Source organism: Rhinolophus sinicus, chromosome 2, assembly GCF_057876585.1.
Source record: "Rhinolophus sinicus isolate RSI-liver-muscle chromosome 2, RSI-T2T, whole genome shotgun sequence".
Lineage (NCBI taxonomy): Eukaryota > Metazoa > Chordata > Mammalia > Chiroptera > Rhinolophidae > Rhinolophus > Rhinolophus sinicus.
The window spans coordinates 61,303,590-61,327,719 of NC_142502.1; the positions used below are offsets into that span (position 1 = coordinate 61,303,590).

At 41.3% G+C, this 24,130-nt stretch overlaps 1 protein-coding gene across 11 annotated transcripts in view; it reads left to right on the forward strand.

The window, feature by feature from the left end:
- BACH2 (BACH transcriptional regulator 2) overlaps positions 1 to 24,130 on the forward strand; it is a 327,244-nt gene that overhangs the window by 54,959 nt on the left and 248,155 nt on the right. Inside the window, exon 1 of one of the 11 annotated variants that reach the window (XM_019743257.3) lies at positions 15,035 to 15,148. The exons of the other annotated variants lie outside the window; for them this stretch is intronic. Coding sequence (XP_019598816.3) covers positions 15,043 to 15,148 — 106 coding nt within the window. The 5' untranslated portion in view covers positions 15,035 to 15,042. Of the gene's footprint in view, positions 1 to 15,034; positions 15,149 to 24,130 lie in introns of those variants that run through there. 11 annotated transcript variants of the gene reach the window in all.

The following is a 24,130-nucleotide window of genomic DNA, read 5'->3' on the forward strand; positions in this document are numbered from 1 at the left end:
GGGACTGTAGCTGCCTTCTGGTTCACTCAGCCACTCAGGTGAAAACCATCTCTGCTGGTTTTCACAACCAGAAGTTATGAGGCCTTCTTTCCCTAGCACTGGAGCCCTGGGCTAGGGAGACTGATGGGGGCCTGGGACCCCTCGCTCTTTTGGGGAGTCCTCCGTATCCAAAATGTCTCTCCCAATTTTTAATGGTCACATGGAGGTGTGAGACCAATCCATTAAATGTTTCCGCCCCTCCTCCCTGTCTCTCGGTGGCTTCTATATGTCCTTAGTTGTAAGGTTTCAGTTCAGCTCTCTCTTTTCTATTTTATCCAATACATTCAAATTGTGATTAAAACAGGTATGAGAAATTGATGTTGTTTCAGCTTCTCCGTGAACTGAAACAAATTTTCACTTAAGTATGAAATTTCACATCTCACGGAATCAAAGAGATGCTTTGGGAGAGCAGTACCCACAAATACAAGCATTTGAGGCTTCATGAAGGCTATTTAATATTAGCCCACAATAATGACTCCAAATTAACTCCAAAGACACACCTTATTAAAGCTGATACCAAAAGTAGGAAAATGAGGCCAGGAATTAATGAAAGATACCAAGAAGACCATTTATGGACTTATTAGAGACAAGCCCTAAGTATTGTTTTGAACTTTCTGGCAAGTGTTGTGAAGACAGAAAGAGAAGTTTTGGAAATTGGTTTTCAAAACCCAAAAGGAGAAAAGCTCTCTTACAATTTTAGCAGAAAAATAGTTTGCAACTCTACATAGGTGTTGGTCAGTCTTGGTTTAAAGCTGTTGGCATGTAGCTTTTCTGTATACCTCTTCACATTCTGCTTATTTTTAGGATTAAAAAATCCCACATAGTATAATTTATCATTATGTCTCCTTCTGGATTATTTCAGGACTGATAATCTTGTTTGTGTATTATCCATGTCTTCATTTTTCTTTCCTTTTGGGCCTGTTGTTCGTCTCATAGACATTTCTTTTCTCACTAGGATTTCTGCTAAAGGATAAACAGGGAATATAAAAATAAACTCTAGCAATTAGTTTTGCGACTTACAGAGCTGATTTTAATGTTTTTCTTTATTTTTAAGCTAATGGATATTTTAAAAGGGATTTCTTTGTATTAGCATGCTAGTAGAGCTCCCGACTGTCTTAGCGCTCAGCCTGCTCCTGTGTATGTTCAGTGAACCCCTCCTGGGCCACAGTTGAAGACAGTCAGGGGAGAGAGACCTGCAGAGGTGGGTTTGGACCCATTATACCTAATATCAAGGCCACTCCTGGCGAATTGATAGGAACTGTGAAAAAGGTGGCAACTTGTATTTATTTGCTAGGCCTGCCATAACAGTACCACAGACTAGATGGCTTAAACAATAGAAATCTGTTTTCTCACAGTTTGGCAGGCTGGAAGTCTTAGGTCAGGGTGTCAGCAGGGTTGATTTTACTTCCTAAGAGTCTCTGTCCTCGGTTTGTAGATAGCTGAAGGTCACATGATATTTCATCGGTGTGTGTCTACCTCCTAATCTCTTCTTCTTATAGGAACACCAGTCATATTGGATTAGGGTCCACCCTAGTGACCTCATTTAACTTTAAAAAGCTCTTTAAAGTCCCTGTCCCCAAATAACAGTCACATTCTGAGGTGCTGGGGGTTAGGGTTTCAACATACGAATTTTGGGGGGATACCATTCAGCCCATAACAAAATTGCAGATTAAAACAAGATGTTAGGATTACTTGGATTTCAATAATACATACGAGGTTGGACAATTAATTTCGTGAACTCATCCTAGAAAAAGTACTACACACCTCATTGCTAAATATCACTATGGTCACCTTCGAAGTACTCCCCCTGGGAAGTTATGCACTGATGCCAGTGCCTGGTCCACCCTTCAAAGCAATTTTGGAACTCTTTTCTGGAATGGCCATCAGAGCTGTCATTGTATTACCCTTGATGTCCTGAATGTCATCAAAATGTCTTCCTTTCAATGTTTCCTTGATCTTCGGGTAAAGAAGGAAGTCATTGGGGGCCAGATCAGGTGAGTAGAGAGGGTGTTCCAATACAGTTTTTTGTTTACTGGCTGAAAACTCCCTCACAGACACTGTGAGCTGGTGCATTATCGTGATGCAAGAGCCATGAATTGTTGGCGAAAAGTTCAGGTTGTCTAACTTTTTCATGCAGCCTTTTCAGCACTTCCAAATAGTAAACTAGGTTAGCTCTTTGTCCATTTGCTACAAATTCATAATGAATAATCCTTCTGATATTAAAAAAAAAGGTTAGCAACATTGTTGCAATAAGTTCGCGAACTTAATTGTCATATCTCATATTTGTCTCTTCTCAAGTTATAAAGAAGTGAAAGTCATGCAAGGTGCCCTTGTTGTATATTTGTGGCCTTGAAAGGCTTGAATCACAGTTGGAATTTGCGTGTGCAAGTGCATGTGTTATTTTCTCTTTTGGATCAAATATACTGTGTCTATTGAAAGTTTGAAGATCAGTTCATTTCCTCCTGTTCAGAAAAATAATAATGCCTAGCTTTCACTAGAATTCCTTTTTATCTCAAAGGCTCTCTTAAATATTGACTAATTAAATAAGAATTGAGGAAGTCTGGCTAAATAGCCTCTCTTTGAGGACCAGCCCAATGACTTAAAATATACAGCGATCTGCTCTATCTTTGAAAACAGAAGCAACTAGAAATCTTTTATTATTGGCTATAATAGCAAGTGGCATCTCTTATTATGTTTGGCAGCTGACATATCAAATTGCATTTTAGTTGGTTGTTATACATGAAATAGTAGGGTATGAGTAGACTAAAAATGAGAATTTACAGCCCTGGGACATGGAATAGCTGACATCTGTGGGTTGCCATGACAACTCATCAGGATGTTGCTTTGTAATCGTTTGGATTAGGCTCTAGCTCAGGGTCACTGGACTGGAATTGGAGGGGGGATTGGTACTAGGAAGTGAATGTTTTACCTTTACTAAATGGTATTTGAATTTGCATTTTGGTCATGTTGCTGAGGTCAAGTAGAAATGACATTGAGGGAATATTTAAATTCTGCAGAACCCAGACAAGGTCACGTTGTTAGCGACAATATTCAGATGGAGTGGTCTGAGACTCAGCAGCTGAAAGACAGGACTTCCTGTCCTTGGCTGGTGGATAAAAAATATGCAACTATCCCTTAATATATGTACATCCCTGATCAGTTATGTGTAAATGAAAATTTGGGAAATTAAACTGTTTTTATAATTGTCTTATGTTATAAAATTGGAATTGAACGTCCCCAAGGAAACAGTTTGGCCGCAAAGCAAACCACATCTGCTTTCTAGTGTTTTATATCCTCCGTCTCAGCCGGAAATGGGCTGCAGGGTGTGGAATTTGGACCAGGGAAGGGAATTGGGTAGAGTGTGGAAGGAAGCGGTTGAAAAACTGGGCACTGCATTCCTCACCCATCACGTTGGCCTTGGCCACAAGTACCACATTTCCCAAATGATAATGTGCCTCTCAGACATGTTCCTCACCAGGGATGATTGATGGAAACAACCTGGAAACTGAAGAGCTCTGTTCCCAAGTCTGATCCCAGTTCTGCCACTAACCGTGTGATCGTGGGCAAAACACATTGCAACTCTGGGTTCCCCGTAGGAAATGAGGGGATTGAGTTTCCTCTGCTATTTATCATTATGTAGCGCAGGGCCAGATCACCATATTTCTCTTCTATTCCACTGGCCTGTATTTCCATTATTACTTTGTAGTAGAACTACCCTTCCATGGTTAGTGGCATCTCCTGATAATTAAGAGAAAGCAAAAGTTTTCTCCCCATCCCCATAATTTTTTTGGTTTTATTTCCGAAGCAAAGGCTGCCATGCAGTAAGGAGAGGATGAAATCCCAGACAGAAGACAGCCAGTTCCAGTAAGTTTTCCCACTATCATCAGCGTGAGCTTAGCTAATATCTACTGAGCATTTCTATATGGGGACAGTATAAGCACTTTATATACATCATGACATTTAATCCTTACAATAAATACACATGTGTGTACATATGCGATGTAGTATATAAAACTGAGCATTTGCTATATGCCAGATGTTATTTCGAAACCTCACAATAATCCAGTGAGGTAGATAAATGAATTGTCAGTTAAGCCTCACAACAAAGGAGGTGTTATCAATTAGTTCCATTTTTACAAATAAGGAAACTGAGCCATCACTAGTAATTGCTAGAGCAGGGATTTGAACCCAAGTGGTATGCCCCAGAGCTCTTCCTTATAGTCTCTCTGCTGGTGGTTCTCCATACTCATATGATATAACAGTCAGCTGGGGATGTTTTAAAATACGTGCATCCCAGGACCCCACTCAAAACCAGTCAGGTTCTCTGGGGTTGCAGCCTGTACCTGGGTATGCTAATAAGCAGCCAGGGTTGGGAACCATTGCCTCAGATAGAACACTAGGGTTATGTGGCCCCACAGCCTGCAGATGCCCAGCGGAGGCCTTGCATCCAGGCTGCTTACTCTAAAGCCCAGAGTCCTGACACCACAGTGGGCGACGTTGCAATTATTGTTGTTGCTGTCAGGGCTCATCATGGCTTGTTTCCCTTTCCTAGTCTAAGTCCCAAAGCCACAACTTCATTTAGGCCTTTAAGACTGCGTATTAGAGCACATTGTGGTGATCAGAGACGAGTTTCTTATTTACGCCAAAGTAGTTTGCGCACATGAAAGTATCAAAGTTAATTCATCATCACCACCATCTTTTTTTTCTTTAAATTAAAGTTTATTGGGGTGACAATTGTTAGTAAAGTTACATAGGTTTCAGGTGTACAATTCTGTAATACATTATCTATATCTCACATTGTGTATTCACTACCCAGAGTCAGTTCTCTTCCCATCACCATATATTAGACCCCGTTTACCCTCTTCTAGAGCCCCGCTTCCCCTTTCCCCCTTACCCTCTGGTAACCCCTAAACTATTGTGTATGTCTGTGAGTTTTTGTTCTTTCAGTTGTTTGTCTTGTTCTTCTGTTGTTTTTGGGTTTATATACTACATATCAGTGAAATCATATGGTTCTCTACTTTTTCTGTCTGACTTACTTCGCTTAGCATTATACTCTCAAGATCCATCCATGTTGTCACAAATGGTCCTATTTCATCTTTTCTTACTGCCGAATAGTATTCCATTGTGTATATATACCACAACTTCTTTATCCATTCATCTATTGAAGGACATTTTGGTTGTTTCCATGTCTTAGCCACTGTAAATAAAGCTGTAATGAACATTGGAGAGCACATTTGTCTTTATGGATAAATGTTTTCAGATTTTTTTGGTAGATACCCAGGAGAGGGATTGCTGGGTCATATGGCAATTCTATTTGTAATTTTTTGAAGAACCTCCACACCGCCTTCCATAACGGCTGCACCAGTCTGCATTCCCACCAACAGTGTATGAGGGTTCCTTTTTCTCCACAGCCTCTCCAACACTTGTTACTATTTGTCTTGTTGATGATAGCCATTCTGACTGGGGTGAGGTGATATCTCATTGTGTTTTTATTTGCATTTCTCTGATGATTAGTGATGTTGAGCATTTTTTTCATATGTCTATTTGCCATTTGTATGTCCTCTTTGGAGAAATGTCTCTTTAGGTCCTCTGCCCATTTTTCAGTTGGGTTGTTTGTTTTTTTCGTTCTTGAGTTATATGAGTTCCTTGTATATTTTGAATATTAGCCATGTATTGGAGGCACTGTTTACAAAAATCTTCTCCCATTCAGTTGGTTGCTGCTTTATTTTGTCGATGGTTACTTTTGCTGTGCAGAAGCATTTAAGTTTGATATAGTCCCATTCATTTATTTTAGCTTTTACTTCCCTTGCCTTTGGAGTCAAATTCATAAAATGCTCTTTGAACCCAAAGTCCATAAGTTTTAGTACCTATGTTTTCTTCTATGCAGTTTATTGTTTCAGGTCTTATGCTTAAGTCTTTGATCCATTTTGAATTAATTTTGGTAGATGGTGACAGATAGCAGTCCAGTTTCATTCTTTTGCACGTGGCTTTCCAATTCTGCCAGCACCATTTATTGAAGAGGCTGTCTTTTCTCCATTGTATGTTTTTAGCTTCTTTGTCAAAACTTATCTGTGGGTTTATTTCTGGGTTCTCAATTCTATTCCATTGGTCTATGTGTCTGTTTTTCTGCCAATACCATGCTGTGTTGATTATTGTTGCCCTGTAGTACAAGCTGAAGTCAAGGAGTGTGATACCTCCAGTATTGTTCTTTTTTCTTAGGATTGCTTTGGCCATTCGGGGTCTTTTGTGGTTCCATAGAAATCTGATGATTTTTTTGTTCTACTGCTTTAAAAAATGCCATTTGATGGGGATTGCATTGAATCTATGTATTGCTTTGGGTAATATGGCCATTTTAACTATGTTGATTCTTCCAATCCATGAGCACGGAATGTCTTTCCATTTCTTTGTGGCTTCTTCAATTTCTTTTAAAAATATCTTATAGTTTTCAGCATATAGGTCTTTCACATCCTTGGTTAAGTTTATTCCTGGGTATTTTATTCTTTTTGTTGCAATTGCAAAAGGAATTGTTTGTTTTATTTCTTTTTCTGTTATTTCATTGTTAGTATATAGGAATGCAATGGACTTTTGTACGTTGATTTTGTAGCCAGCAACTTTACTCTATTCGTTGATTGTTTCTAATAGCTTTTTGGTGGAGTCTTTAGGGTTTTCTATATATAGCATCATGTCATCTACCGAGTGACAATTTAACTTCTTCATTCCTAGTTTGGATGCCTTTTATTTCTTTCTCTTGCCTGATTGCTCTGGCGAGGACTTCCAACACTATGTTGAAAAACAGAGGTGATAGGGGAGAGCCCTGTCGTGTTCCTGAACGTAGAGCAAAGGGCTTCAGTTTTTCACCATTAATTATGGTATTAGCTGAGGGTTTGTCATATATGGGCTTTATTATGTTAAGATATTTTCCTTCTATACCTATTTTATTAAGTGTTTTAATCATAAATGGATATTGTATCTTGTCAAACACTTTTTCTGTATCACCACCATCTTTAATGTTAAATTTTTGTGATCTTTCCTCATCGAGTGAAACCTTCCACTGGTAGATTCTAGGACAGTGGTTCCAAAACCTTGATGTACATTGCAATCACCTGGGCATCTTTAAAAACTATGGGTGCCTGGGCTCCCACCCCAGACATGCTGATTTTATTGGTGTGTGACCTAGACACTGGGATTTTGAAAAGCCCTCCACATGATTCTGATGTGTAGTAGAGTTTGAACCAGTGGTTTAAGAACTTGGTCTATTAGTTCACAGGTGTGCTGACTGTGGAGTCACCTCTGTGGACTGAACTTACTTTTCACTTCTCTGACAGTGTTTCACCATCATCCTCTTTTGCACCTTAGCCAGCATGATTAATTTGCATTAAATTCCTCTCAGTTCACTACCTGACTCAGAATTCTACCTCACTGTTAAATGGTGGTTATTCCAAAGGTGGTTTTTAGGCTACGGCTCTTGGAGTGATACTGGTGACATGTCAGCGAGATATCTTTGTAAGGTTTCAGGCTCATTGGACTCTCTTATTTTCATTATGTGATCCATTTCTTTTAGATAGTTTTACCTTTTAAAACACTTTGATGATTTTAATATGTGTTGCTTTTTTTTCTTCCAAGAGCAAAATAAATACCTCTTCCACATAATGCTTTATAATGATAAACCACTTACAGTTCTTTTCCCAAAACGATTGACCATCAGATTTCACTACGGGGAGACAGCTAACATGCCTGTAATGCTTTTAACAGTGGATAAAATCTTACAGATGGAAATATGGTAGGAAGTTGGAGAACATGTAAGGAAGAAGTGACTCCGACTTTAGCTTCAGAGAGTTTAGAAAAGCCAGATTCATTTAATCAACTGGAAAATACCATATAGGCATATTAAAGCAGAAGGGTAAATTTGTTCACAAGTTTACAAATGTGCTTGATGAATCTGGAAATACATTTTGCAGTAGGTACTACATCTTAAACTGAGATTTTTATTTTTTTTTAAATAAGGTGAGAGAGAGGTTGTTTGGTGGGAAAGGGGGAGCAGGTAATTTGCAAATGGAACAACCTTTGGCAAAGGCTGGGAGATCGGGAATGGAGCATTGCAGAATGGTAGGCCAGCTAGGCTGGTTTGAAAGGTATAAACTGGGTATGAGATAGGTCATGGGAAAGAATTGCTGAGGTGGAGCTAGTTGTGTGAGATTTAAAACAATAATACTTTGGAAGAGCTAAATATATATATATATATATATATATATATATATATATATATATATATATATACACACACACACATACATACACACAATATATTAGAAGGAGCTTCTGTTTTTCTTTGTGTGGTTGGTGAAGTCCAGTTGGTCTGGAACTGTGTTGGTATTATGGATCATGAACAAGGCAGGTCATTGGGGTTGGTTATTATGTTTTTCTTGAGGGAAAACCTTTTGAAATTCACTCTTCTCTTTTAGGTTTAAAAATTTCTCATTCTGAAGTCTCTACATCTTGCGGCTGTAATCCCCAAGCAAAGAAGTGGGGGTTAGGACGCCTCTCTTTTGAAGTGCAAGGGTCAGAGCAGGCAGGGGGCTGTCACGGTTGTTTCTCTTTGTTCAGGAATTAGGACATGTGAGCAAGTGGTTCCACCCCTCATTTTGTGAGCTGTTTTCCTCCGAAATTTCCTAATTTTTCCCATGACGTTTCAGCCTGTTTCTTCACAAGATTGCAAGGCCTGAAAGACTCCATTGTTTTGCAGGAGCGCGAGCATGTGCACATTTGCTGATCGGGTGGCCGGGGTCTGCGAGTGGGTGGGACACAGCTGAGGGAGAGTGCAGACTGGAGAATGTGTGGCGCATATTCCTGATGGCAGCAAACACTTTCTGTTTATCAGGAGTTTACAGAGTCTTTTTCTTCATAGACGGTGCTGTACTTTTAAAATATTTTTCACAAAGTACAATCTGCCCTGATGGACAGAAATAGAGTCATCCCAGTAGGATAAGGAAAGTTTCTTAATGGCACATCAAATGGATGAAGGCCTTATCCCAACTTCACTTCATCTTCCGATAAATGCAAACTTTTATTCTTGTAATACACACACACACACACACACACACACACACTCCTTGATGGCCTGCCCAGGATTTAAGTAAGCTCTTGGCTTTTTGCAGCCCTGCATGTTCTGCATGACAAATTCTAGTCGGTTGCGTACTTTTTAAGGCTACAAAATATGATAGTAGAAGGACAAATGCAGAATGCAATAAGATAGAAACCCCAGCTAACAGCTTCATAGATTTTTGAGCAAAGAAAATTGGTGGGTTTAATGCTAATGGGGTTCTATTTAAATAAAGTTAATATATTGTCTTTATGTTAACATTTAAGGACTTGGGATCTGCATTTGATTAACGGTAATATGCCAGTAGAATATACTGCGTTTATATAGACTTCTGAAATAACATTAACATTATCAGTCAGATTTACAAAATTCCACATCATTTAAAAATATTCTCAGTGGTAGCAATGACCTAAAGTAAGTATTGTGAGTTGATCGCACACATCTCTTCACAACTCCAAGTTCAGTGAGTCATGTTGGCAGCTTGAAATCAGCCACAGTGGGAGTGTTTACACCATGGAAATCAGCAAACACTCTAAATTGGAGCTCTCCACCATCAGAGCCTGTTTTTCAACATTCAGCAGCACACCACTGCCCAAAGTGGAATTTAGAAGTTAAGGAGTCTCTTTACTAACAATTGTCACCCCAATAAATTTAATTAAAAAAAAAAAAAAAAAAAAAAAAGAAGTTAAGGAGTCTTCTCCTGGAGCAAATAATGTAGTATTTCCACTCAACACAACAGCCAGCATGAACCTTTAAAAATATAAGTCAGGCCTTGTGGCTCCTCTGCCTGGAAATCCTCCTGTGATTGCACATTTCACTTGGAGTAAAAGTCTCCCTGTGACCTGAAAGCTCTCCATGCTCTGGCTGCCCTTGGCCCCCACTTTCCTTACCTCCACCACGCTCATCCTGGCTCTTGCCTCCAGACCCCAGTTTCACCCCAGTTTCTGTAGAACAGCCGAGGCCTGCTCCTGTTCTAGGGCCTTTCTTCTAGAGCAGTGGTTCTCAAACTTCCATGTGTGTCAGAGTCACCAGAGGGCTTGTCAGAACAGGCTGTTTGGGCCCCACCCCAGCACCTCTGAGCCAGTAACAAGTTTCCAGGTGATGCTATGGTCCTGGGACCCCACTTTGAGACCCACTGCTCTAATTCACCTCCTCTTGCTTTACTTCAAGGTGTTGATCTTCTTTCGCCTCCTCACCCCCCCAACCATCATGTTTAAAATTGCAGCCTTCCTCCTCCACCCCATTTCCAGTTCCTCTGTCCCCAGTCAAGTTTTTTTTTCATTGCGTCTATCACCTTATAACAAAACTAACCTATTATGTTTCTCCTTTGGGTCTATTGTCTGTCTCCCCCCACTAGGCCCTAAATTCCATGAAGGTGGGAGATTTTGTCTGTTTTCTTCACGGATGTATCCCAAGTCTCTAGAATAGTGAGTATGTGGCATGTTATAGGTACTCAGTAAATATTGCTGAGTGAGTTAGTGAATGAACAACACTGGCAAAATGAATAACGTACCTCAGATTTGAGTCCCAGCCTCTTTAAATCTAATTCACTCAAGAACCTTAAAATCACTGTCTGTAGTTTTTTTTAGCTTTACTGCTTTCAGGAGATTCAGGAGATGATGTCTGCCCTAGGCTGAAGTTTGGGAATGACTTGATGAACCTTAAATAGTAGGTGCACTAAAATATTGCTCTAATATTTACATTTTAACCTCAAAAGCCCTAAGCCAGTGGTCTTTAAATTCTGGTCTGCAGAAGTTCCCTGGAGATGCTTGAGGGACTCTGCAAACGTTTAGTTAGCATTTCATTTTTAATGTATTGTAAACAGTTTCTTTATAACCATAATAAAAACACACGCACACTTAAACATGTTGCGTATCAAATTTTAACACATTGGGACCACCAACGCATTGAGTTGGACTATAACGTTAACCTTGAAATTGTTTTCTGCTGCTTTGGTTTATATATTTGAACTTCTTATAAATGAGTTACCGATCAGGATATTCTGTACCCGTGTTTTTCAGCTTCTAGTCTGATCAGAGATTGAATGAGTGAATTCCTCCCGTTAGACATATTCAGCACACTAATTACATGCCAGGCAGGGCTCAAGAGCCTCTGTTGTGTGTAGGTTTCTGTGTGAATTAAAGGCCAGTTGAACACAGCACACATCACTTAGTGACATATCTTGTTCTAGGGTCCCAGATACCCACTCTACATTTTGGAAGCTCCTTGACTGATTATTAAAGAAATCAAGTAGTTGTCAGATTATCATTTGATTAAAATTTGAAATTAAAGAAAAAAAATCTTTGCTGCATTTTTTTCAAGCTTTTGGATTAGTTTGAGGCATATAATGCGATGACAAAATGAATTGCTAAAAAACTGTTATCATTTCCAATATAACTATCCCTGCTGTTCCAATCCCTTCATTTCCAGAATTCAGATGTGGAAATTTCCCAGAGTGTGTTCCAAAAGCAAAGGATACAGTATTATTCCTGTCAATTTTGTTTCTGAGTTTCAGATAATAAGTGACAACGGCAGATAGCAAGAGACTTATCTGAAAATTGGTCTGAATCTGTTTGGTCCCTGAGTGTAGAGAGCTAGGATTCAGACAGCAAGTGACACCGTAGTTACGGTGACTATCAGGATTTTCTTAATGCAGAGCCACCAAATACAAACACACGAGTGAATTGTGGGCTATATCAATTTTAAAAGTCAGTTAATAAGCCCCACTCCCTGCTACCCCACTGAATATGTTATAGGAAACAGTTATACTTTATGGAAACCTTTGTACCCCTCCGTTCACATCCATCTATTAATGAGCTTAACACTTGGTTGTCGTTTGTTGTTCTGTCTCCCACACTGTAATCGAGCCCCTTGAAAGACAGAATTGTGTCTCATTCGTGCCAACACGTGGTAGGTACTCAGCACATGTTTATTAAATGACATCACATTCCACAGCAGAGGGCAACACACATGAAAAGAATTATGCAGCCTCATATTAAATACACCATTAGTAACTTTTCACACTAAGCACACATTTTAGCCCTGGAAAACGTATTTGATGGTTCCATGATTCCTTCTTCTTCATCTCTCATCTGTCATGTGCAGCCGTTTTGTTTTCTGAATCCTTTCTAGAAATGCCTTTTGAGTCTGACCCTTCCATGCCATCCCACTACCACGTCAGGTTTACTGCCCTGCTTGTTCATCCTTCTCTTCTTCCCTTGCCTGGACTGTGGAAGCTGCCTTGCAGCCCTCCCTCTGCTTCTCACAGTATTGCTGACGTGTCTCCTTATAAAACAAATCCCAGCAAGTCCTTGGACCTACACTGCCCGAAGGAAAATGCGTCAGCTTATGCTGTCCCACACAGTATCTACTAGCCACTTATGGCTGTGGGGCTCTTAAAATGTGGCTGGTCCAAATTGGGATGTGTTACAGGTATAAAACTCATACCTATTTTAAAGACTTAGTATGAAAAAAATATAAACTATCTCATTAATAATTTTTATATCGATTGCATGTTCAAATGAATAGCTTAGATATATTGGGTTAAATAACGCATCATTAAAATTATTTTCTCCTGTTTCTTTTTACTTTTTAATGCGGCAACTAGAAAATTTGAAATTGTGTGTGTGGTTCACCTTACAGTTCTGTTGATGAGTGCTGGTCTAAGCTGTATCATGACTCTGAAAGTTCCTTACAACCTGGCCTCAGTTACCTCTTCAGCCTCATATACCAGCCCTTCCTGCCTGCCTCAGGATTTGTCATAACGCCAGAATTTACCAGGCCTATTTATACTTAGGGCTTTTCCCCCCCACACTCTGTTTCTTCTTCCTGAAATGTTCTTCTCTTTCTTTGTTAGCTGTAAAATGCTACTCAGATTTTTAGAACCTGACTTGAATGTCCCATGCTGGTGCAGTTATAAAACACCATTTCCTCAGACAGGATCAGCTTCTTCTTCCCATAGCAGCTCTTAGTCCTGCCATGGTTATGCTTACCTTGCTGTTCTGCCAGTAGGTGTCTTCTTAACTAGACTTCTCAAGGGGAAAGGCTGCAACGTATTCCCCTCATGACCCCTGAGGGCAGTACCTAGTGTGTACTAGACACTTAATCGACATTTATTGAATTAATGTATGTGAATTAATTTCATCCTATTGCACACACTGCTATTTTTCCTGCCTCCAGCCTTGACCATCTGAACCATTGACCATGGAAGAAATTGGATGCTGAGGTGCACAGCACTGGCTCTCTCAGCCATAACCCTGGTTTCATACTTTTGTGTTCCATAAAATGGCTTCTTTGTTCTCCCTCGTTGACTTACAGTAATTAAAAATTATACATTTGAATTTATGAAATCCATGGACATTGTGCAGGCTGAGAGTATACAATGACACTATAAATTACCACTTTTGCTGTTTTGTTTACAGAGATTTCATAGAGGCTGGTGTTGGATGGAAGATTCCACTTCTAACCAAGTTTGAAATCCACTGTTCTAATCTTAAATTTCATTTCATTTCCATTCCAAAGATTTCATTTTGGTTTTGATGAGGTCGTTTGTAATATCACGTGAGTTCACATAGAGCAAGACTTCTCCACTCTGGCTGCATGATAGATACAACTGGGCAGCTTTCAAAACTACTGATGCCCAGGCCCGCCCCTAGTGATCCTGGTATAATTAGGCTGGGGGAGGAGGGCCCAGACATCAGTATGTATGAAAACCACGAATACCTTTTAATAAATCGCTTCTACAGTGCTTAAAGAGCCAGATAAATTATGAAAATGTGGAAGTTTTGAAAATATGGACCATTTTTCTTTTTATTAATGATATTATAAGTAAAGGTAATGTAATCTTACATTTGTACTATGATTTTCAGGTCAAAAACAGCATTGAATTGACCCTGTCTTCTGTGGAGTTTTCCAAGTCTTCTGAAATTAGAAGTTCTCTTTTCTGTTATTCTCTAAAACCAAAAGGAATTTTAATGTCCCTTATTGGTAGAAGTAGCTAAGAAACCATATTTGAGGTCATGGAAATGAGAACTGACAAGAGCAGTGGGTGTAAGAAGTTTGCACAGGTAGCGGCCGCCTGGCATCCTTGTTAGCTGAATAAACAGTACTCCCTGACGGAACCTTGCAGCACTGCCACGTTGATAAAATCTGACATTCTGCTAATCACTTTTTAATGATATTCTTTTGTTCTTGGTATGTGAGAAACCAGCTTTTTTCTTCCTTTTTTTTTTTTTTAAGTAATGGGAAAGGATTCCCTTGAATTTCTTTATCCAGTCAAATGGGCTAGAAATGCACATGTAATTCTTGTGGGGAAAGGAGGGAAAAATTACCTAAATTCTGTTTATCAAATGTCTCTTCATAAATTTTTAGGAAGTTGTAGTAAAGTATTTGAAGTAAAGGAGAAGATCTGGGATACTTTGGAGACATTGTAAGAAAATCCTATGAATGGCATGTTCCATGTCATTAACTGTGTACTATTAAATACTATTAAACTACAGATGTAAATAAGCATAGATTTTGCTAGTTATCAATTAGTTGAAAATGGCTGTGTGCTCTTATTTTTCTAAAGTGTCATCTCTTTCAGTTTGGGTTCTTTAATAAAAAAAAGAAAGAAAAAAATATTTGGGATCGAATCCTTTAAGGCAGAAAAAGGACTAGAATCCTTTAGTTAACTTGGTTGTTTGCAGTTGGTCTGTCATCTGTGTGAGGCTGATGTCATGCAGATTGAATGCAGAGGGAAACTTAAGGGTGTGTGTGTGTGTGTGTGTGTGTGTGTGTGTTTTAAAGCCGTACACCCGCCCAGAATATGAAGTGAGTGTGAAGGGCACCACAACAACCCCTGGATCTGTCAAGAATGTACCTATTTTTAACACACTGGATCCAGTGTCCGCACTCACTAGGAGATGAGGAAGGGGGTAGAGACCGTGTTGTTCGTGGATGGTAAACGGCCCTCTGCTGTGTTTACAGTCCAGCTGTGTATTCTTAATGGCTCTGCTGCTGCCAGGTCAGGTAAAGTTTTCTTTGCACGTGATGTATGGCAGAGAATTTTTTCGCAGAGGGTTCCAAAGGAGCTAGGAGGAGAAAAGGGGAAGGGAAGAACGGAAAAGAGAGAGAAAGAAGCACGCATCTCCAGAGGGAGATAGTCTGTGCTTTGCAGTTGCTTGTGTGGATAGAAACCAGATGGTAAGCTGGAACACCCGCTTGGCTATCTGAGGAGCCAAACATATGGTTAATGGTCGGGAGAAATAGCTTTCAGAGCCAGGGCTTTGCTGACTGCTTCATATTACAGATTGTTACAGTGTGTCATTACATTGCCAACCTAAGTGCTTAATACCCACTGTGGGCGCTGGGCATACACTTACAAGAAGGACTTTTAGCTCTTTGCTGGCTCTGAATGCAGAAGTGACATCATAGGGAGGCTTAAAATGGCTGGTGTTGGGAGGTAGGGAGAAGGGTAATTTTGTAGTGGAAACAAGATTTTTTTCAACAAGCCAAGCCTTCACTCCACTGAACTCTACTGTTTTACTGAGAACCTTTTTATATGAGAGTCAGCCCCTCTGTCTCTCTCTCTCTCTCTCTCTCTCTCTCTCTCTCTCTCTCTCTCTCTCTCACACACACACATTCACTCACTCACACACTCTCACTCACACACACACACTCACTCACACACACACACTCACTCACACACACACACATTTTGAAACAGAAATCTGAAACACAGGACATGCTCCCCCACTCCAGTGGACTTGACAGCCCCCTTTCACCTGGAAGCAACCTCCCTGGGCTCACAGGCCCCGCATTGAAGTTTCTGTTTGGGGAGCTTTGGGCAACAGCAGGCCCGTGTTATCTAAGGAACTGCTGAGCCCATTCATCTGCTTTTCACAGCCCGCTTCCTTTTATTTTTAGCCAAATCCGTCAGGCCTGACAGGCGGGTAATTCGAGCCAGAGAAAGGGCAGAGCTCCAGGTCCTTTCCACAAAGCAATTCTTCTCCTCCCTCCTGGGAGGGCTCCAGACTTGGCCTGCTTCAGGCAGATGGATTTGTTGAGTCATGTGAGATCATTTACACAAAAACACAGTGAGGCAGTGGAAATTTAAAAAAAAAAAAAAAAAAAAAAGGGTGGGGGAAAGGAAAGAGGAGGGGAAGCCAGGGGGAGTGTGCTGCCTGGCTGCTGGGGAGCGTAGGAATTTGCAGCAAGGCAGCTAGACTGAGGAATGCCGTAGATTCATTTGTGTATAAGGTAATGTCTAGTTTACACAGCGGGGTGGAGCCAGGCTGGAAAGGCGCCTTGAACTACTTGCCTGTATTCAAAAAAGGAAGGGGGTGTGGGGAAACTTTTTAAAAAAAAATTTTTAAAACAACACCCACCAAACAAAGACCACAGTGTTGACAGCCTTGGGTTCCAGTAGCCGTAAACTACCAACGGGATGGTTTATAGAAAATGAGTTTGCTCTGTGATGTAATACAAGTTTGCTTTGTCCTGACTCCAGCATGACTGAGGCAGCAGGGGAGGGAGGAGAGGAAACTTGGAACACGACTCTTGGTTAATCGTTTCCAGAGATTGTTTAGCAGGACTTGAGTGGAGGGAGGAAAGTGGGATATTGGGGAGAATTACTTCGAGGTGTACCGTAATTGCGGTAGGTAAAATAAAGTCATTACTATGGCTTCCTTGCTCAAGAGGAATTGAGCAATGATTTTGAAATGCCAAGGAAAGTATCATTTTTCCCTACCACAGTATTCATTTTCCTCTAGCTTCTGAGACATCAAAAAAAAAGAAAACCCACGACTTACATCATGATAAACAGTATTAACATTTAGTGAATCAGTTTTGTTTACTGTTTATACCACAAGCCTTTAGAACAGTCCATCACAAAATTGTCCCCTGCTCATTCATGAAATTCTTTATTTTTTTTTTCCTTCTTTTTCTTCAAATTTGCGTACATGCATTAGTTGCGCTTGGATGGAGCTTTTTCCTCCTTTTACTGGAATAAAGGAGTTCATGAGAGAAGAATGACAGGGTTATCTAAATGTACATTCTTATACCAAATATACAGAAAGTGTGCTATGTAGAGGAAATGGAATATATGCAAACTGGTACAGAAAATTAGATATGGGGAGTATTTCAAAATATGCACCATGATTATTTTCATTATAGTGCATTTCTGCAATTCTGCATTTATTTAACGTCCTACTATGCAATTTTTCTGGCCTCCCTAGAATGTAGGTCAACATCACCGCAGTTCCTCAGATTTCGTTAGTATTTTAAAAGTTAAAACAGTTTGCCATTTTTTTTCCAGACCTAGATATACTCAGGCTACATGTACAGTGTTAGTAATTACGAAACTTAGCTCACAAGTTCCTTCTGTTAATAGTCACCACCGAATTGTGATAATGAAGCACTCAGATCACACCTGGAATAAACACAGCGCTCACGATGGTGCTGATGATACAGTCTAATGTTGAAGCAGCTCCAGTGTCTTCCAGGCGGCTTTAATAATCTTCCTCTGTATACTTGAAAGGCAGCTTTCATTTATTTTACTTGAGGAGAGAGCTGGTGAATTTTTGTGGTGGTTAATTGTGTACGTTTTGATTGCATATCAACATTATTGTAATGTGATTGCCATTATTTGAAACCTGCCCACATCCTTGAGTGTTTCCTCTACGTCAGGGTTGCTCAGTTTCACTCAGTTTCAGCACTGTTGCCATTTTGGACCAGACAATTCTTTATATCGGGGACTATCCTGCGCATGGTAGGATATTTGGCATTGTCCGTGGCCTCTACCCACTAGGTGCTGGTAGCCCCCTCCCCCAATCGTGACCATCAAAAATGTCTCCATATGTTGCAAATGTCCCCTGGGGAGCAAAACGGGCTCTGGCTCAGAACCACTGCTCTATTCTTAATTGGGTTTGGAGGTTCACTCTCATAAGCTGGGCACTCAGTTATGTCTGAGGTTGAATTATAGGGTATAAAAGAACGTTTTCCCTTCTGCCATTTATCCTAAAAGTGGGAACCCCAACTTAGGTAAAATTTTCCAAGGCTCAAGCAAGGGTACCTAGGGGGAAAATTTTTCCCACCAGAAGAACTAGAGTTTTGTTACACAAAACAGTCTCTCTCTCTCTTGGAATCCTGGCCTTAGCAGGTGGAACCGTTCACGGCCACCTTGTACCGACTTTCCCAGAGCTGTTGAAGAGGAAATGGCCCCATGACTGAGCTTGGGGATGTTGACATAAGAAGAAAGGGAACTTCTCTTCAGGGACCGGAGCAGAGAGCCTAGGCCACAAGTTCAGTGGCTCTCTCCAGGCCACCACCTTCATAGCAGCCCCAGGAAAAGGGAAAGGCAGCGATGACAGTTCTTTCTTTGGAACATAGCAGACGTCCTCTTCATCCCGGTGGCTGTGGTCTCCGGAGCTGGAACTCTCGTTAAACGAGGAATGTGGAGCTCTCCACAGGCGAAGGCAGGCATAAATTTCCTCTGTTTGTTTTGAGAGGACTAGTGTCGACTGCTGTAATGAGATCAGAGGCTACCCCAGGGACAAGGCCTCCAGGTCGGCGGCTGGAGCCGTTTACTCTGGCCGTTCTCTTGGCTGCCGTTGCAGAATGCAGTGACTCTGCAGAGCATGGTGGTGATGTGGTTGTGCCCTTGTTTCACTCCTTGCCATCTTCGCCTCTCTCAGGCTACCGACACGTCAGCGTGCAGTCATCCAGTTCTAAATCGTGGAAAAGTTAATGCAAGGCAGAGTCCTTTCCGCAGAGGCTGTGTACGGACTTAGCTGTGTGCGGGAAGTACAGCCTTGTGCAGGTGACTGCTTCCGTGGGGTGGCAGCCTGCCCTGCTGATGCTGGCTGGGGGGACGGTCCTCAATGCCTGGCTACCCTTAAGCTCTTCCTCACCCAGTGCCATTCTGTTATGAGGAAGACTTAGAGTATGAGTCGCAACAGTATAGCATGTGCTACAAAGAACATATTCCTGGCTCTAGCCTGAATTACAGCTAAATGGCTACATATAGGACCCTAAATGTGGAAGAACTGAGGGAACCCAAAACTGGACATTTCTGGCAGAATCATATGCTGAGCTGATGCAGCCTGGGGGTAGGTGACCCTCTACCCCCCACCCCATCCACCCCCTAAAATTTTTAAGTATATTGGATAAAATGGAAACTAGTAAGTGCATAGTGAGCCCAAAAGCAGGAAAGGGAAATTGTCAGGTGCCAGAGACATTGATGCCGCTGGCTCATGAGGGATTCAGACCTGGCCATAGATTCTAGGTTCTAGGGGCTGTAGTGTTTATACTCACATGGTAACTGTTTTGCCAGAAGAGGGCAAGAAGAATTCCCCCCAGAATTTGAATGGGGCTTTGAGTGTGTAGGTTTAGGGTATGGGAGTGGGGGGGTGGAAATCCAAAGTGACATTGTTTGAATAGCTGTGGTGTCTGTAGTTTTGCTACCTGCAAGGTGTGGGAAATTCAGTTATTTTGACGTAGACACTAAGCTGGCTTGAGAGCATTCAAAGTCCTAGGGGTCTGGTAGAAGCAAACTTAGATCCCTGTGGAGAAGTTAACAACCCAGGATGTCCTATGCCCTCAAAAAAGAACCAGCGACACTAAGGAGAGGCTAGTATTTAGAAGGATAATTGACCCTTGAACAAAATGGGTTTGAACTGTGCAGGTCCACTTACACATGGACTTTTTTCAATAAATATGTTCAGTACTGTAAGTGTATTATTTTTTCTTACGATTTTCTCAATAGCATTTTCTTTGCTTTATCGTAAGAATACAATATATAACACATAAAACATGTTACTTGACTGTTTATATTATCAGTAAGGCTTCTGCTCAACAGTAGGCTGTTAGTAGTTAAATTTGGGGGAGTCTAAAGTTATACGTGGATTTCTTATTGTACGGGGGTTTGGAGCCCCTAACGCCTTTGTTCAAGGGTCAACGGTCCAGAATTCGAGTCTCAGGAAAGCAGAGATTAACAGTGAGTCCCTGAGATTACTTTCAGCAGGGGCCCGTCATCATACCAAATTGAGCTTCTTCTGAGGATTAATGAAAGTTTCTTCCCAGAGGAGCCAGGCATTACACCTGCTCTGGCTGACTAAGCAGATGAGTTTCAGTTGTAAGCACTAGCCCCCAGTAAGGCCACCGTCCCTCATTACAGTTTATCCTCAAGGTGTTTTTGAGAATGTTTAAATTCCTTAATTGGAATACTTTTAGTGGAGAGACAGCTGGTCGCCTTGCGCGTCTTTAAAGAGAGAAACCTTCCTTGTGATTTCCTTTGCCAGTGCTTTCTTTTCAATGGGTCATTCTGAAGTAACCCACTAACTAAGCTTTCTGTTGAGTTATTATAGCTTCTCACCAAATCACAGGAAATGCGTTGGCCTGGCTTGTTCAGCAAACCCCCCAAGGGAGAGGGAAGCTGAAAGTGTTTGAAGGTCTGTGGGATTCTTTCAGCATAAAATCAAAGAAACCCAGGTAAGTCAGGCATGGTTAGTGAACCATTGTCCTAGATGAATATAATTTAGATTTCTCAATCCAAAGTGGACAAATGGTTGGGGATTGCCTAGAACTCTGGGTGGCCACCAAGTACACCCTGTGCAGTGACATGCACTGTTGGCAAACATTGCATGAGGATGCTAAAATTAAAGCATGATTCTTTCTTTTATTTATTAATAGGCTGATGAAATCTTTTATGTTTATGTTTTTTTATTTCCCTGAGGCATGCAAAGAGTATCCAAATAGTACCCTGCTGACCTAAAAGTGATGCCATTCTTCTCAAGAGAAAATTCTTCAGTACTTTATTCTTAATTTGGACCTGTTTTTTCATTTAGTCTCAAAATATTATGGCCAGATAAGGAGTAGATATAGATATTGATGTTAAGGCATCAGAAGAGGGTAGAAAGAGAAGAAATGGACTCCATTGGTGCTAGATTTAAGAAAAATCTTCCTAAATATTTGTCTAAGTCAGTTTAGGCTGTTATAACAGAATACCATAGATTTCATGACGTAAACAACAGTTTCTCACAGTTATGGAGGCTGGGAAATGGAAGATCAAAGTGCCGGCCAAATTGGTTCCTGGTGAGGGCTCTCTTGCAGACAGCTACCTGCTTGCTGTGTCCTCTCTGTGGCAGGGAGGTGGGGCAGAGGCGGGGGTGGGGGGGGTGGGGGGGGTGGGGGGGGTGGCGGGGGAGCGAGCCAGCACACAAGCTTTCTGGTACCTCTTCTTTTCATGGCACTAATCCCATCACAGAGGGCCCACATTCATGTGCTCATCTAAAGCTAATTACTTCCCAAACGCCCTGCCTCCAAATATCATCACATTGGGGATTATGACTTATGAAGGCAACATATGAAATTTGGGGGGACAGAAACATACAGTTCATAGCACATTGTAATTAAATTTTGCATATATTGAGAGCCTACTGTGTCTAAGGCAGTAGGATTGAAGCTGGCTATTGGAGCTTAAAATAGATAAGATCTCTTCACTTGAAATACTTACAATCCAGTAGGGTGATTGAGAGGTTTACAAGCATTTACAAGCAGAATTAGGTGATGCTGAATGGTGATGGGAGAACAGGAAAAGGGGAAGTGCCCCCTCTTTTTTGAACACCGCATCAAATCCTTTATTCATATTACTTCATTTAATCTTCAGAACAATCTTGGGAGATCTAAAGAATTTTCCCCAATTTTATAGATGAGGGAATAGAGACTCAGAGAGGGTTAGTAGCTTGCTAAAATCACGTGCCAAGAGGTACAGTTGATATTCAGATTGACTGACGTGGCTCCCAAGCCCTGCTTGGCCCACACTCCCTGCTGGGCTTGCTGTGCCCAGTGAAACCACAGCAGTACAACCCCAAGGGGCCAGGAGACAGGTTGGGAGCCTCCAGCCCTGGAGATTTAAAGGAACAGAGAATCCTCCGTGTGACAAGGAAGCGTATAGGAGAAGATACAAACTGGCCAAACAAAGCCAACTACTATGTGTATTCACAGCATTAACGTAAATTACCTGTATTAAAAAAGCAAATGATTTTTACATAGTCTCTCTATATTCTGGCTTTCTTGAATATCAGAAGCTCTGGAAACATGTATCTTGTTCCTACTTCTTTGGAGCTACAGTGAAGTGATGTACTCTCCAGGTGCCTCCACTCCCCATTGTCTTCTCTCGCCTGACCATTCACTTATTCTTTTTAGACCCCTGTAGGCATCTGAATTTGTGTCCCCTGATTTGGATAGTCACCCAGGCAAGAGAAATAAGCTGAGCCTGGTAACCACTTGGCAGCGCTTCTGTATTGTGCCTTTAAGATATTCCTAAATCACTGGGAGACTGATACTGACCTTTTGAAAGAGTGATAGCACTGAATCTAAACGTTAGATATCCTGACATGATTTGACCAAGTATGGGAATCCCCCAGCATGTGCACCAGAGGTCGTCACGTGCAAGCAGTGGACACTCGACCACTGGCCCTATTGGCCTCTTACTGGTCTGTATTCCTCCCCATCTAGCTTGCAGGGCAATTTTTTTGTGTACCAGCAGTGTGTCTCTCCTTTATAATTTATAATCGTCTCATTTCCTCTTCCTTATCTCAATTTCCTGTTGAACCATAATTCATATACTAGTTAAAATTTCAGAATCTTAATTTTCAAATTGCCTAACCTTTCCTTGGGGAAAGAGGCTTTTGATGATGCTTGATGGGAAGATGCTCTCATCTTTCTGGCTGAGGTTATATGTTGTCCACGGCACGCTGTGAAGGCAGGGCCCAGGGAGCAAGGCAGAGGGTGAACATTGTCTAGTCTCGTGGGGCACAACCATGTTATGACGTGTTTGCTGCCTAAATGTTGGGGTGGTGAGAACACAGAGGTCCTCAAGAACCAGAGCCCCCATCTGCTGTAACTCTGAGGGTGGAGAAAGACCTGCAAGAAGCTCCTGAAGCAGCTCTGGCGTAGTCCCTCTGCCTCTTCTTCAGGAAGAAAGGAAGGAGCCATCACTTGGGGTGATCCAGAGCAGTGATCCAGGCAAAATAGGCTTCTCTGTGGTAGGTGGAGGTTGATGGTAAATAAATAGTGGTGAAACAGGTAGGCCCGGTCTTAACTTTACTCCAGCTCCTACTTGCCGACACCTGGTCCACGACAGCATATAATACAGAGAAGCTGTAGGATGTGGCGTCACCAGGAGCCCGAATCTCTCGATCCCTTTCGTGCTGAGGACCTCGCTCGGTGAGGGGCACTTGGCCACATCGCCCACTGTCTCTAGGTGTCTGTTTACTCACCTGCCCTTTAGTTTTCTCCTTTCTTTGTAGCCTGTACCTTTTTTTTTTTCATTCTCTCTTTGGTCTCTTCTTACGCTTACCCTGTCTTCACCCTCCTGCTTAACCACACTTTTTCTACCACCTGAAAAGATGAATTACATTTCATTAACCTTTTAGAAGCCTACCGTTGACCCCAGGCTTTGTTGCCCATTGAACCAACTCTATTAGGATAAACTGAGTGGAAGTCACATGTTAGCTGATGGGATTGACTTTCTCCACGCACCCTAGAAAGGCATCTGTACTTTTTTCTGTTTAGTAGCAGAAGAATCCAACTTCATAAACAAAAAGAAAACAATTGAAAAACAGAATAATTAAAATTTCTTGTTTCTTAATTCCACCACAGTAACTCAGATATCTTTTTCCTTAATGCTTTATGTTTAAGATGCAGTCTCTTTTTGTAAGCTGTAGATTTCTCTAAGCTTCTTCGTAAACTGAATGGCTGCAGAACAACCAGGTTCTCTTTATTTCAAAGGAGATTGAAAGTGCTTGGTGGAACACGGCCAGTCTTTTTGGTTGTTGTCCAGAAGCGAACTGACCCAATTTCTCAAACTGTCATCTGTTCACCGAGGTGTTTTTTGTTAATGATGGTCTTTGAGTGAGTGAGTGAGAGAGAGAGAGTGTGTGTGTGTGTGTGTGTGTGTGTGTGTGTGTATTTGTGTGAGTGTTGGGGGAGACTTTTTTATTTGTGGTC